This window comes from Sitophilus oryzae, unplaced genomic scaffold (assembly GCF_002938485.1).
Source record: "Sitophilus oryzae breed Bouriz unplaced genomic scaffold, Soryzae_2.0 scaffold_857_pilon_pilon, whole genome shotgun sequence".
Taxonomy (NCBI): Eukaryota; Metazoa; Arthropoda; class Insecta; order Coleoptera; family Curculionidae; genus Sitophilus; species Sitophilus oryzae.
In genome coordinates, this window is record NW_022147480.1 from 4,710,302 (window position 1) to 4,722,862 (window position 12,561).

At 33.3% G+C, this 12,561-nt stretch overlaps 2 protein-coding genes across 2 annotated transcripts in view; both read right to left on the reverse strand.

Annotated features, from left to right (window-relative positions):
• Positions 1–12,561, reverse strand: part of LOC115889996 (zinc finger protein 37-like) — a 380,755-nt gene that overhangs the window by 53,959 nt on the left and 314,235 nt on the right. The window lies entirely within an intron of this gene.
• LOC115889999 (adenylate kinase 8) lies at positions 6,142–7,822 on the reverse strand. Its single transcript, XM_030910111.1, has one exon. The coding sequence runs from the start codon at positions 7,631–7,633 to the stop codon at positions 6,224–6,226; it is 1,410 nt and encodes a 469-aa protein (XP_030765971.1). The 5' UTR covers positions 7,634–7,822; the 3' UTR covers positions 6,142–6,223.

Consider the following 12,561-nt stretch of genomic DNA (forward strand, 5'->3'; position numbering starts at 1 on the left):
AAGAAAAGCACTCAAAATTGCTTGTCTCAATGATCTGGCAATAATGCGTCGGGCATCTGTAGTAGTGATGGGAATAATCGAATTATTTTCACCATCGAATAATTAGTAATAATTCATATTTCACAATCGAATTAATAATTCGAATTATTTAGTAGTATTATAAATTTAACCTAAAAATAAATTCGTCCCAGCTAGTGCTCGTCTAGGGGCTATTTTAAACAAATCTGAACCATTGCCATACCTATATTCTATCACTGAATAAAAAATTTAAAAAAAAATTCTTTATTCAATGTATTCTATTAACTGTGCCGAAGCCGTTTAATAAATTAAACCATAATTTAAAGTTTTAAATTTAAAAGTGCCGAGTTTATGATTGTTTCAATTCCTATTGAAAAGCTCATATCTAAAATAAAAGCTTCTTCTAAAACGATATAAGTATGTCCTTGTTTACGTGCGGTTCGTATTTCTTTTATTTTATCAGTTGCAATCAATAATTATTTAGATAAAAGAAGAAAATTAATTTTAGTGTTCGGTGAAATTTGGGTGAGATGGAAATGAACCAATAATAGTATTTTTTCGTTCTGAACGAAATGAAAATTTTCACTTAAACTGATTTATTCCTACGTGGTATAGGAAATAACAATGATTTGTGGATTTTTCTATATCGGATCGTTCCTTTCTTTGCCGATTCCCTTTATAAATCAGTTTAAGTGAAAATTTTCAGTTCGTTCAGAACGAAAGAATACTACTAATAGTACTATACTAATTACTAATATTCGTATTTGTCCATAAGAGGTTATGTTTTATGTTCATTTGTAATTCGGTTACCACAGATATAATATAAAATACTACTAATTTTTATCTCGATATATCGAAAAAGATAATCCGAATTAGTTAGTTTTAATTTACTATCGAATTAGTCGTATTATTTAATTCGAATTTTCCCAACACTAATCTGTAGTATAGAGGTGGGCAAAGATCATTTGAACGAGTATTAAAAATGAATCGTGGCCAGTATGGATCCATAAGATTTGAACGATGAGCCGTAAAAAAGAATCGTGAGAATTGATTCTTCGAGTTTCTGAAATTGAATCGTTTGATTCGATTCACTAAAAAGAATCGTAATGCATAATGCTTCTCGTATAAAAAACTTGGTAATTTTATTTAAATGTAAACCTAAAGTATGCACTAGAATGCATTTCAGGAAAATATTTTAACTTCTACAAGGTGGCTCAAAAAAGTGAGTGGACCGAGATGATTTTTTAATGGAACATCCTGAATATTATTGCACTTTTGGCTTCTTTTCAGAAGATATGAGTAAATATATTTTGATAGTTTCAGATATATTAATAAAAAAATTAAAAAATGTATATTTTTCAGCTATATTAGGTATTGACTGTCTGTACTTAACTTTGCTATAAATATGGTAATCTTAAATCATACAGGGTGTCCAAAATTCTGCGCCAAACTTTCTAAAATATAAAATAATTTTTCTTCGTTTTTTTTTAATGGAAAACCCTGTATATTATTTTTGTAATAGAAGAAGAATTAAAAATGAATTTTTTTATGTATAAATATATATCAAGATTCTTAACAGTTTCGTAGATACCCGCGGTATTATTTCATATGGCTCTTTCAACAGTAAAATACGAGAGGAAAATCATTGGGGGAACATAAAAATTTACTGTGGAAAATGGGCCATATGAAATATAAAACCGCGAATATCTGCTAAACCGTTAAAAATTTTGAAATAATCTATATGCAAAAAAAATGTTTATTTTTTTAATTCTCTAAAATAATATACAGGGTGTTCCATTAAAAAAACGAAGAAAAGTTATTTTATATTCTAGAAAGTTTGGCGCAGAATTGTGAACACCCTGTATGATTTAAAATTACGATATTTATAGCAAAGTAAGTACAAACAATTTAAAGTCAATACCTAATATAGTTTTGATTTTAGGACAGTTCTTGTATTTTTAATAAAAAAAATTATCCCGACCAACTCACGCTTTTTTGAGCCACCCTGTAGAAGTTAAAATATTTTCCTGAAATACATCGTAGTACATAATTTAGTTTTTTTTTATTCTAGAAGCTACCGATGTCCAACACACTATTGCCGAACCCTGTACAGGGTGGGTCAAATTAGACACTTAAAAAGGGAAACACCCTTTTCTATAGAAAATAGACGAAAACATATATATCGGTTTCTTTTTCAAAAATAATAATTTAAGAATTATTAACAATACAATACATTAACAATACAAATATGAAGTATGAGTAGGTATTCCGACACTTTGGACAGACAGAATTCCAGGAATTCCGGCGCAAGAAGTGACGTCATCAGCTAAGAACATGTAAAATAGGTTAATAAACAAGAATAAACAGGTTTGAACCGCTTTGATCCACATTTGAATCGCTTAAATCGCTTTTTAGCTTAAAACAACAAACCTGTTCTTTTTTTGTTCAAACCTGTTTATTTCTATTTTAAAGCGGTAGTTTCTTCTTTAAACCGGTTTATTCTTGTTTAACCTATTTTACATGTTCTTAGCTGATGACGTCACTTCCTGCGCCGGAATTCCTGGAATTCTGTCTGTCCAAAGTGCCGGAATACCTACTAGTATGCTATATTTTTGAAAAGGTAATTGTAACGCCTTTTACAATGAATTAAAAATATACAAGTGACCCATATAAAAAATCAAATTTTCTGTTGATAACTTTTAACTATTAATTAAAAAAAATATACATACACCATTAAATTCTACGTAAGGAGATATTTTGGGAATATTTGTATAGAAATACAAAATATCCCATAGCAAAAAGTTACACCGATTTGTTAAAAATGCACATTTTTGAAAAACACCCCGTAACTCCGAAACGGTAACAGATATCGATGTGTAGTTTTTACCATCACGTTTCTGATAAAAATTGAGCTCCAGGCACCGATATTAGTTTTTTTTTCGTCTATGTCCTATAGAAAAGAGTGTTTCCCTTTAAAATTATCCCATTTGGACCACCCTGTAAGTGATTGGCGAAAGGCAAATTAAAAAAATATAAAATGATTTAATTTTGCTTCACCAAGTCGCTACTCTGTGGTATTTACCTTCACATTTTCTCCTGCTTGAGTATTGGAGGCACCCGGCTGGGTCAAAATATAAGACTTCCCTTTCATATTTAACAAATGTATAGGCACTAACCTCAATCCCATATTTTTGGTCGCAGGTGGATTTTTATTTCCTTTTCCATCTAAAAAAATTGGAATTTAGTACATATAATCATTTATTCCATACAGAATACCCAATAACAAAAAGTGAATTTTGAGAAAACCAAAAAAAAATAAAATTATTAGTAATTATACTTCAGAATATTAAAATTATTTTTATTTGTCACACATTTAAGTATATAAAATCATTTTCAGAGGCAAAGTCAAAGTATACATCACCAGAGTACAATTTAATATAAATCATTTTTAAATCCACACATGGATTCGCAAGTAATAATAGTTTTCCTTATTTTTACAATCAATACAAAGTTGTTTTTTATATAAGACAAAATATGGACAATACATTTTCTAGGTGCTTGTCAGATATAACACCCTCCGAATTTGGCATTTATTTATATATCAGTCGAAAGCATACACTTAAATAAGAATTTTAAGCAAAAAAAAATTGCGGATGAACCACAATTTATTGAAAAATAAATAAATTAAAAGTGCATTTTTAGGTTATGGTGAAGTTGTATAAGCGTGTAATTATTGTAAAATATGACGATTATATGCATTTTTTTATTAATATAAAGGTCAGAATTAATCAGTGAGAAGCATTAAGTCAAAAATAGAGTTGGTGATATCTTTTGTAATATTTGCCTGATCAATTTACTCTTTCGATTCAAACTTGCCGCCGTCACCATTTGTTATTAAAGCCCCGTTCTCAGAACTGCGTCGTGTCGACAGCGACACTGATTGACACTTCAAACGACCAATGGGAGCTGTACTAAATTTAAAATTGACAGCTGTTTGAATTTTGTACAAATCTCATTGGTCCTCTTGACGTGTCGCTGGCGACAGTCGCTGTTCTGAGAACGGGGCTTAAGGATGTAAGCTGCCTAAGCATTGTTGCCAAAGTTATTTCTTGTTTGTATGATACATAATACCGTATGATCGAAAAAAAACGGCGTCCAGCTGGCTTGGAAATGACGATCGATGACATTCCCCATATAATTTTACCTATAAAATGACAGCGATGTACATTTCATAGCCATGGCTGACGCCGTTTTTTTTCGATCATTCGGTACGTTACATGATACAAAAAAAGAGTTGAGACCGAAAGAGTTTTGATTGCGTTGGTTTCAACCTTTCCGTGAGTGTGTTAATCTTTTGTTTTGTTTTTTATTTTAATACGAATCTGATTGCTTTCACTTGATTTTACGTGCCGGTCGCCGGACGAACAAATCCTTATACAGTAGCGCTGTCACGATAAGAACAGATTATAAGTTATTTTAAAATCAAGATATTGAAAGCACTCAGATTCGTATTAAAATATAAAAAAACAACAGATTAACCCCCAAACAAGTTGAAACCAACGCAATCAAAACTCTTTCGTGCAACTTTGTAGTTATAAATAGTCAGATCTCGTAGGCAAAATATCAGCTATGGGTAGGAGCAGTTCCTCAGACGATCGCCTTTTCTTGATTTTAAAATAATCTGTTGTTAACGCGAGTTTTCTTCGGACCAGCACGTGTTTTTTTAATGAACCTTTCAAGAAGAAATGAATGAATCTGGCAACGCCGACAAAATTTGGAGGAGTTTTCGCATAGAAAGTAGCCTGTTGTAGCAATAATTAGATGTTTATTTTTTCCTTAAATTATGGATCATCCACAGTTTTTTTTGGCTTGAAATACTTATTTCGATGTATGCTTTCGAGTGATATAAAAAAAAGTACAAAATTCGGAGGGTGTTATATCTGACAAGCACCCATTTTCTATATTAGATCCTTATACAGGGTGTCCCAGAAAAAAGTGCAGATATTTTAAGCAGTTATCTAGTCAAAAGAAACATATTATTTTCTCTTTACCATTTTTAAAGTAAATTGAAAATAACCGAGTGATTTATGTTTGAAAATTTAAAAAAATAATGGCAACATTTTGAGAACCGCCTGCAGATATCACCAACTACCTTGGAATTAACCGGATTTCAGATAATTCAAGCCCCTGTGTTGCCACATGGTCAAGAAAGTATAAGCTTAAAAATAATTCAGAAAATCACACCACCTGAGATGTTTGGTAGAGATGCATTACATTTTTAAGATGTTGTTATCATTACACAAAATAAATTAAAAGAAAAAAGTTACCCACAACATTGAAAAAAAGATACTTATGACAGATCGATAACTAAAATACACTCCACTGTGCTGCTTGTGCACGCTATTATAATAACTAATAAAATAACAGTCTCCGTTTCTAAAACATTATTTTCATATAGGCGTATGTACTAAAAATAATCTGTTTTTTTTTCTAGAACCATTAGTAATAAGCACTGATGAAAGATTAAAATTAACATTCCTAATTTTTTTAAGTAGAAATTTAAAATTGTTGTGAATTAATAAATATAGAAATATGTAGAATCTGGATAACGTAGGAGCTGGCAACACTGCAAGGTTTAGCTGAATAAACAAGTGGCACTAAAAAGTTTCTTAAAATTTATCGGAAAATGTCAAGAAAAATTTTAAATTTCTAACAATTCTTTTTCGCCAAAAAACCTCATAGGCTTGTTTATGGGGTCGAATGGCACTTATTACTGAGACACCCTATATAGGAAAATGGAAACATTCGTTTCAAGTTACAAAAATAAGTTTATCATAACATTTATTTATTTCACATGGTTTTTCAAAATTTTCTTGAAGAATGAAGAATGAAGTAAGACAAACAAACTGAAAACAACAAAAGAGCAATTGATTAAAACGATGCATGTAAAGAAAAAACATGTCTGTTTAAATTACAACGCTTTTTAAATAGTCGTCCACAAAAATTGCAGGAAAACGGTTTTTCCAAGAAACATTGCTGATTAAGGTGAGTCTGTAATGACTTTCCATTCTTATAAACATTACTGCATCGCGGACAAGTTACTGAACCTAAAAAATAAACATAAACACATAATTTTTTATATAAAAAACATTAAAAGACACACATAAATTGTTTTCAAAAATTTATTACAGAATAATTTCTAAAATTACACAGTAAGCATATAAGTTTTAGCTACTTTACCAGGTACATTTATACAATCACAACTGCAAACATCTGGTATCTCTTTACCAAATCCTTTTCTAGGCGACCCTGGTGGATTTGCACCTACGACATGAGCAGTGATGGTCTCGTGAACCCACCTGTCACTCTGGTCACCGTTCACCACCATCACGGTTTCACCGCAATATTTCTTGATACTGCCATAATTCTCGCAGTAAAACCGATGCTCAGCGTCTATTAAATCTTCCACGTCTCGAGGATGCGTCTGCAGTACTTTTTTCTTGCCAGTAGGATCATCCTCTTTGGCATTATCTGGTGCCAATTTCGTCACAGATCCGGTGTAAACGTTCAACTTCCTGTACAGAATACGATCTTTGCACACGTTCAAATCGCAATCTATTATTACTACACGATTTGGAGGTGTTTCTATCGAGTCCAAGAACTTAAAATCAACATCAGTAAACGGATATCCGGTTAGGACCCAACCGTGTTCAATACAATCTTGCTCCAGGACTCTTTTATTGACAATTTGGCATAACAGCTCGGAATGGAAGCAAACTTCTTTACGGCACTGGCGTAGCTTCGTCCCTAGCTCGCTACTAGAAGTCCAAGCTTGACAGAGGATGTAATCAAAGTTAATATTAACCAAGCCCAACGTCTGGTTCAGGTATCTGGCTTGGGTCCTTCTTCCACAACCTCTGGGACCGATAATAACCACTCTAGGTCTAACTCTTTTTACATGAGGCCGAATACGACATAAATCAACGCATTCTTTAGCAAGTGAGTATAGATCCTTTTCATGTGCAAAGACCTGTTTAAGTGTCTTTTTAAAGATATCTTTCAAAGCAAAAAGGTTTCTTCGAGTTTCTGGCCAATTTTCCGAGACTTTACAATAGAGGAGGTCGTTTAATTCAGGCTGAAAAGGTGGTACGACATGAATGACGTGAGTGGGAAGAACACCGTACTGTAGTAAACTTTTAGCTTCTTCTTCGGTGTTGATACAATCAGCTATGATGTACCCACAGTTAGCAACGCTCTGGGTTCTCACCATATAAGTCAAAATCTTCCCAATCTCATCTCCGCTTAATTTGGACTTCGTCGACATCATGTGCTCCAAGTCGTGCGAAGTGATCACTATTTGCCGGGTTAATTTGGACATTTGTTCCGCTAAATTGATCCTGTTTATTTTGCTGGAGCTGATCAGGATGACCCTGGACACGTCTCTGGAAGCAGCAGCGGTCTGGAGAATTTGTTTCATGAACAGAACGTGATCGTCGGGTTTCTGGATGACCATCTCCCTGGCTATTTCGTGGAAGAGTTCCAGAATTCGGTGCTTTTCTAAGTAGGGTATGTGCCAGTTTGGGAAATTCAGTGGACGTCTCGTGGGATCAGACATTTCTTTGGCTCCAAACCAAACTATTTTTGACTGGTTCTAAAGGAACTGATAGAGTTTCAAGGTTATTTGTCATTCGATGACATTTATTTACACCAGCGATTAAATTATACAGGGTGTCTTAAAAAAGTCCAAATATTTTCAGGGCTGGTGGACCTCGGTAAATGGAACATTATTTTCTCTTTGCCGTTTTTCAAATAAGTTGTTCAAAATAAACGAGATATTTATTTTACTTTGAAAATTTCACACCTCTACTTTTCAACCAATAACATGCTTTAATGTTGACTAGTTACCATGGCAACTGAAAAAATTTCCGGAAATTTTTTCGAGGCGCCACGAAACTTTAGTGGAAATTTTTTGACAGTTGAAAAGGTAAACATAAGATCTACAATCATAATGTGAATGAACTACAAACTGTTTCCATACACTTGATTTTGATTTTCGGGTGTTATCTGGTTTTATATTTTCAATTTCTTCTTTAATGACTTGTTGGTTTACTTTTCCAAATCGCGACATTTCGCTATACACTTCTTACTCTACGTACAGACGTTTTAAAACTAGTAATAGCTTAATGAACAGAATCGCAAACAAAATGACAAAACACATAATATGTCAAAACATCAATACCTTGGCCAACTTAACAAATTGAAATTATTTTAAAATGTCATGTTGGATTAATATTTTTTTCAAATTTAGGTGTGAAATTTTCTTACCGAATACCACGCAAGCTTAAATTATTCCTGGAAATTTTCTTTCGGGCACGAATATTTTAGGAAAATTATCCCTCGTCTTCGACTCGGGATAATTTTCAAAATATTCGTGCCCTCAAAAAAATTTACGAAAATAATTTAAGCTCTTGTGATATTATAAGTGAAAATTTCCAAAAAAAAAAATATTTTTTACTCAAATTTTGAGAACCACTAGATCTTTTCTGGGGTTTCTTTCTTGTAAATTTAATCTACTACCTATGTTGCCATATTATCAAGAAATTATCGTTTTTAACTAAAAACTAAAAAATACAATTTTTTTTTCAAAAAATTCGATATTTAAAAAAAAATCGCGATTAAAACCTCATAATAGTGGTTTCTGGGGTCGAAATATAGTACCCCCAAAAAATATTTGCTCTTGTATAAACTCACCCTGTATGGACTATATAAGTCCATACTTCCATTTTAAAATATTTTTTTAAATATTGTCTTTACAAAATACTAAAGTTTGAATTTATTTTGCAAAATTGTTGCAATATAGCGTCTGTATTTTCCATTTGCAGTCTCAAAAAGCCGTCTAAAAAACATACAGTAGCTTAATCTCTAAGAATAAAGTCAATTTTAGTAATAAAAATATTATTTATTATTTAAAAAAAACTTTCAGTAACATTATAATAAACATTTTATAGTACAATTCCATATAAAAAAATATTAACCACCATTTAATGATAACTATGTTTTATATCAGCAAATTATTCTCGAATATAACTAAAATGATCTCAGAGAAATAAGTAAGTTTAGAGTCATCCCCAACCTCGCAATATAAAAGCACACATACTAAAAATGTCTGTTTAATTAATAAACCTCTGAAATATAGCAAAATTACAAGACGTATGAGAAGACGTGGCAGTTGTACAAACAAATATATTAGAACTGCTCTATGTTTACTTGTTTTTCTGAGAAAGTAACAAACAGTAAGGGCTCAAACACACTGACGACCAGGTCGCACCGGCCAGGCCGCAGTTACCTCTAAAACCATTAAATTAAATGATATAGCGCACACTAACGTCCTGGCCGTCCGTTGGTCGTTGCGATCAGAAGACTGCACGGAAATACCGTATGATCGAGAAAAAACGGCGTCAACGATGGCTTGATCGTCATTTCTCAGCCAACTGGACGCCGTTTTTTTTTCGATCATACGGTATTATTATTTTCTGCTGCTTGTTGCCGGTTTTCTTCCAAATTAATAATTTTTCAGATGAAATCCCTCAAAATTCAAGGCACAATATTTTATTTTCTATAACATATAGTGTTTTAGTGTAGTTTTTGCACAAGTGCAAAAAATTCAAAGAAATAGTTTACAGACTGGATCAACGGTAAACTTAAATCTAATCCCTTTTTTTATCAAGGGTCAAATTCTAGTAAAAACTCAAAACATTTTTATATGATATACCTACTCTATTTATGGTTGGTATGATACCTGTTATTATACCTTTGAGTTTCGATGTTAAAAAATAAAAAAAATAATATTTAAAGTTTTTCTACAACTACTTCTTTTTTTTTATTAAATTAGTTTTTTTTTAGTTGTATTGTAGTCATGTACAAGGAGGACAGCTGTATTTTAAATATTATATTTAATTTAACGTTTTTCAAACAGGGTTCATTAGACTATATTTCTACTAGGTACATTATTTTGAAAAAAAATTAAGAAAGTAACTTAAACATTCATAAAAATAGAAGTAATTACTGTTGTAGATTCTTCGTTATATTGTAAACATTGAAATAACTGGAAGCTAAACTTTCTACCTGCTTATATTTAGAGCCAGTGTCTGACGATCATTTTTTACGATGGCCCTAATATGTTTACTTCTGAAGTCGATAAGGGCGCCATATCAGTAGAAAAAAGAAACAGAATATCTCCCTTTTTGTCGGTCGCGCGTACACAATGCTTTTTGTTTGTTGTGAATAGCAACTTCGCTTTTTTTAGTTAACTCGGATATTTTAACATTTCTGAAACAATATTTTCTAATTGGTAAAACGTAAAAAATCGTTAGATTTGACAACTCTGTTGAAACTGGTCGTTCATCTGGCCGCAGCTAAAAACGCAATACATCCGGCCAGCCGACGGCCAGGTCGTTGCGACCTGGTCGTCAGTGAGTTCGAGCCCTAAAGTTTTGGTCAGCTTAAAGGCGCGTTTACACGAGTCAAGTGAATTGATCAAATCACTTGAATTTAATTCGCGTGAACACAGTATGACCTTCTAAACTCGACTAATCATGTCAATTGATCAAGTGAGTTGATTCAAGTCTCAGTTTAACTTTCGGCAGAAAATCGCAAAACAATTTCCGGATCATTAAAAGAAAATTTTCTTTTAAAAGAATTAAAAGAAAATATATGAAAGTGAAAATCACGTGACTAAAAGTTGGTTAGGTTAGGTTATATTTGATATGAACTGTAGATCTGTTAGATTTCTGACTCACATTCTTCTTTTAGGTCTAGTTTTTTACGTAATAAACTTTCTGTCAATTTTATTGCTAAAATTTTGATAGTTAAAATACGGCCTTGCGTACTGTCGGCATTTTGAATCAACTAGCAAGATCGGGGAAGTTAGCAATTCATTGAAAGCAGGAATTATAAAATACGATCCTGCTTGGGCTGCTACAATCCTGCTTTATCCTGCTTTAAATCCCAACCCAGCCACACCTACCAATTTTGAGCTACAGTTACTTTTATTTTGGTTGTTAACTTCCCAGTTGACAATACAGGAGAAGGCCAAAACTGGTTCTTGCTTGCGCTGCTATACCCCTGTTGCATCCTGCTCTAAATTTCATCCCAGCAACACTTGCTGTTTTTAAGATACAGCAAGTTTAAGTCTGATAGGTGACGTCACACATAGCAACACAATAAAAGCAGGATGGCTGAAACAAGTTCCTGCTTTGGCTGCTATAATCCTGCCTTATCCTGCTCCAAACCCCATACCAGCCACTCGTTTTTAAAATAGAACGAATCGATTCCTGGTAATCAGTCGCACATTAAGATTAAGAATGATTTTTTTAACTTGATAAGTTTCAGCTTAGGCTGCTATTTATTTGCTTTATTTGCCTAAATTTTGTATAAGTTTAAAATAATTATTCCGAACAGTTGAACAAAATAAGGCAGGTTCAGTGTTCTCAGGAGTAACTTTAGAGTTTTAGTGTGACATACGAAAGTGCCTTAACGTACCCGCGAACCATAACGTCAAATTTTCCAGTTTTATTCTTCTTCTTCTTCTAGTGCAGATCCATTAATGGATGTTTGCGATAACATTTTCCATTGCTTCTCTGTTCCGGGCAGTGTGTATTAACGACTGAACATCGAGTAGCCCTGTCCACTGTCTAATATTCCTCAGCCAAGACATTTTCTTCCTTCCGATACCCCTCCGGCCTTCGATCTTGCCTTCGATCAACAAATGCAAGAATTGATATTTGGGGTTTCGCATTCTGTGCTCCAGGTATGCGGTCTTTTTCTTTTTAATCAATTCAAATAATTCACGCTCTTTGTCAACGCGTCTGAGAACTTCCTCATTTGTCAATCTAGCCGTCCAAGGTATCTTCAGGATTCTGCGATATAGCCACATCTCAAAAGCCTCCAATTTGTTGATGGTAGCTGCTTTCAATGTCCAACCTTCCATACCATAAAGGAGCACCGACCACACATAACACTTTACGAATCTTAATCTAAGGCTAAGGTCAAAATCAGAACAGACAAGTACTTTCGAAACCTCAAGAATGCCTCCCGAGCTTGTTCGATGCGACATTTAATTTCCTTGTCTGATGTCCAATCTTCGGAGAGCCAGATGCCCAAGTACTTTAATTTATCTACTCTTTCTATGGGCCTTGAGTTAAATGTTAGGATGGAGTTTATAAACACATCTGGGGTTCTGGATATAATCATAAATTTGGTTTTGCTCTGTTCTCCTATCTCTTTGACCAGTTGTTTTAGGTCGTGTATATTGTCTGCAATTAAGACCGTATCGTCGGCATAGCGGATATTATTAATCCACACTCCATTAACTTTGACCCTCATTTCCACGTCCTCCAGAGCCTCTTGGAAAATAGCTTCTGAGTATAAATTAAATAGGAGTGAGACAGCACGCAACCCTGTCGCACCCCCCTTCTAACTTGTATGGGATTGGACATGGTATTGGACAATTTTATTTGTGCTGTTTGGTTCCAGTACAACTTC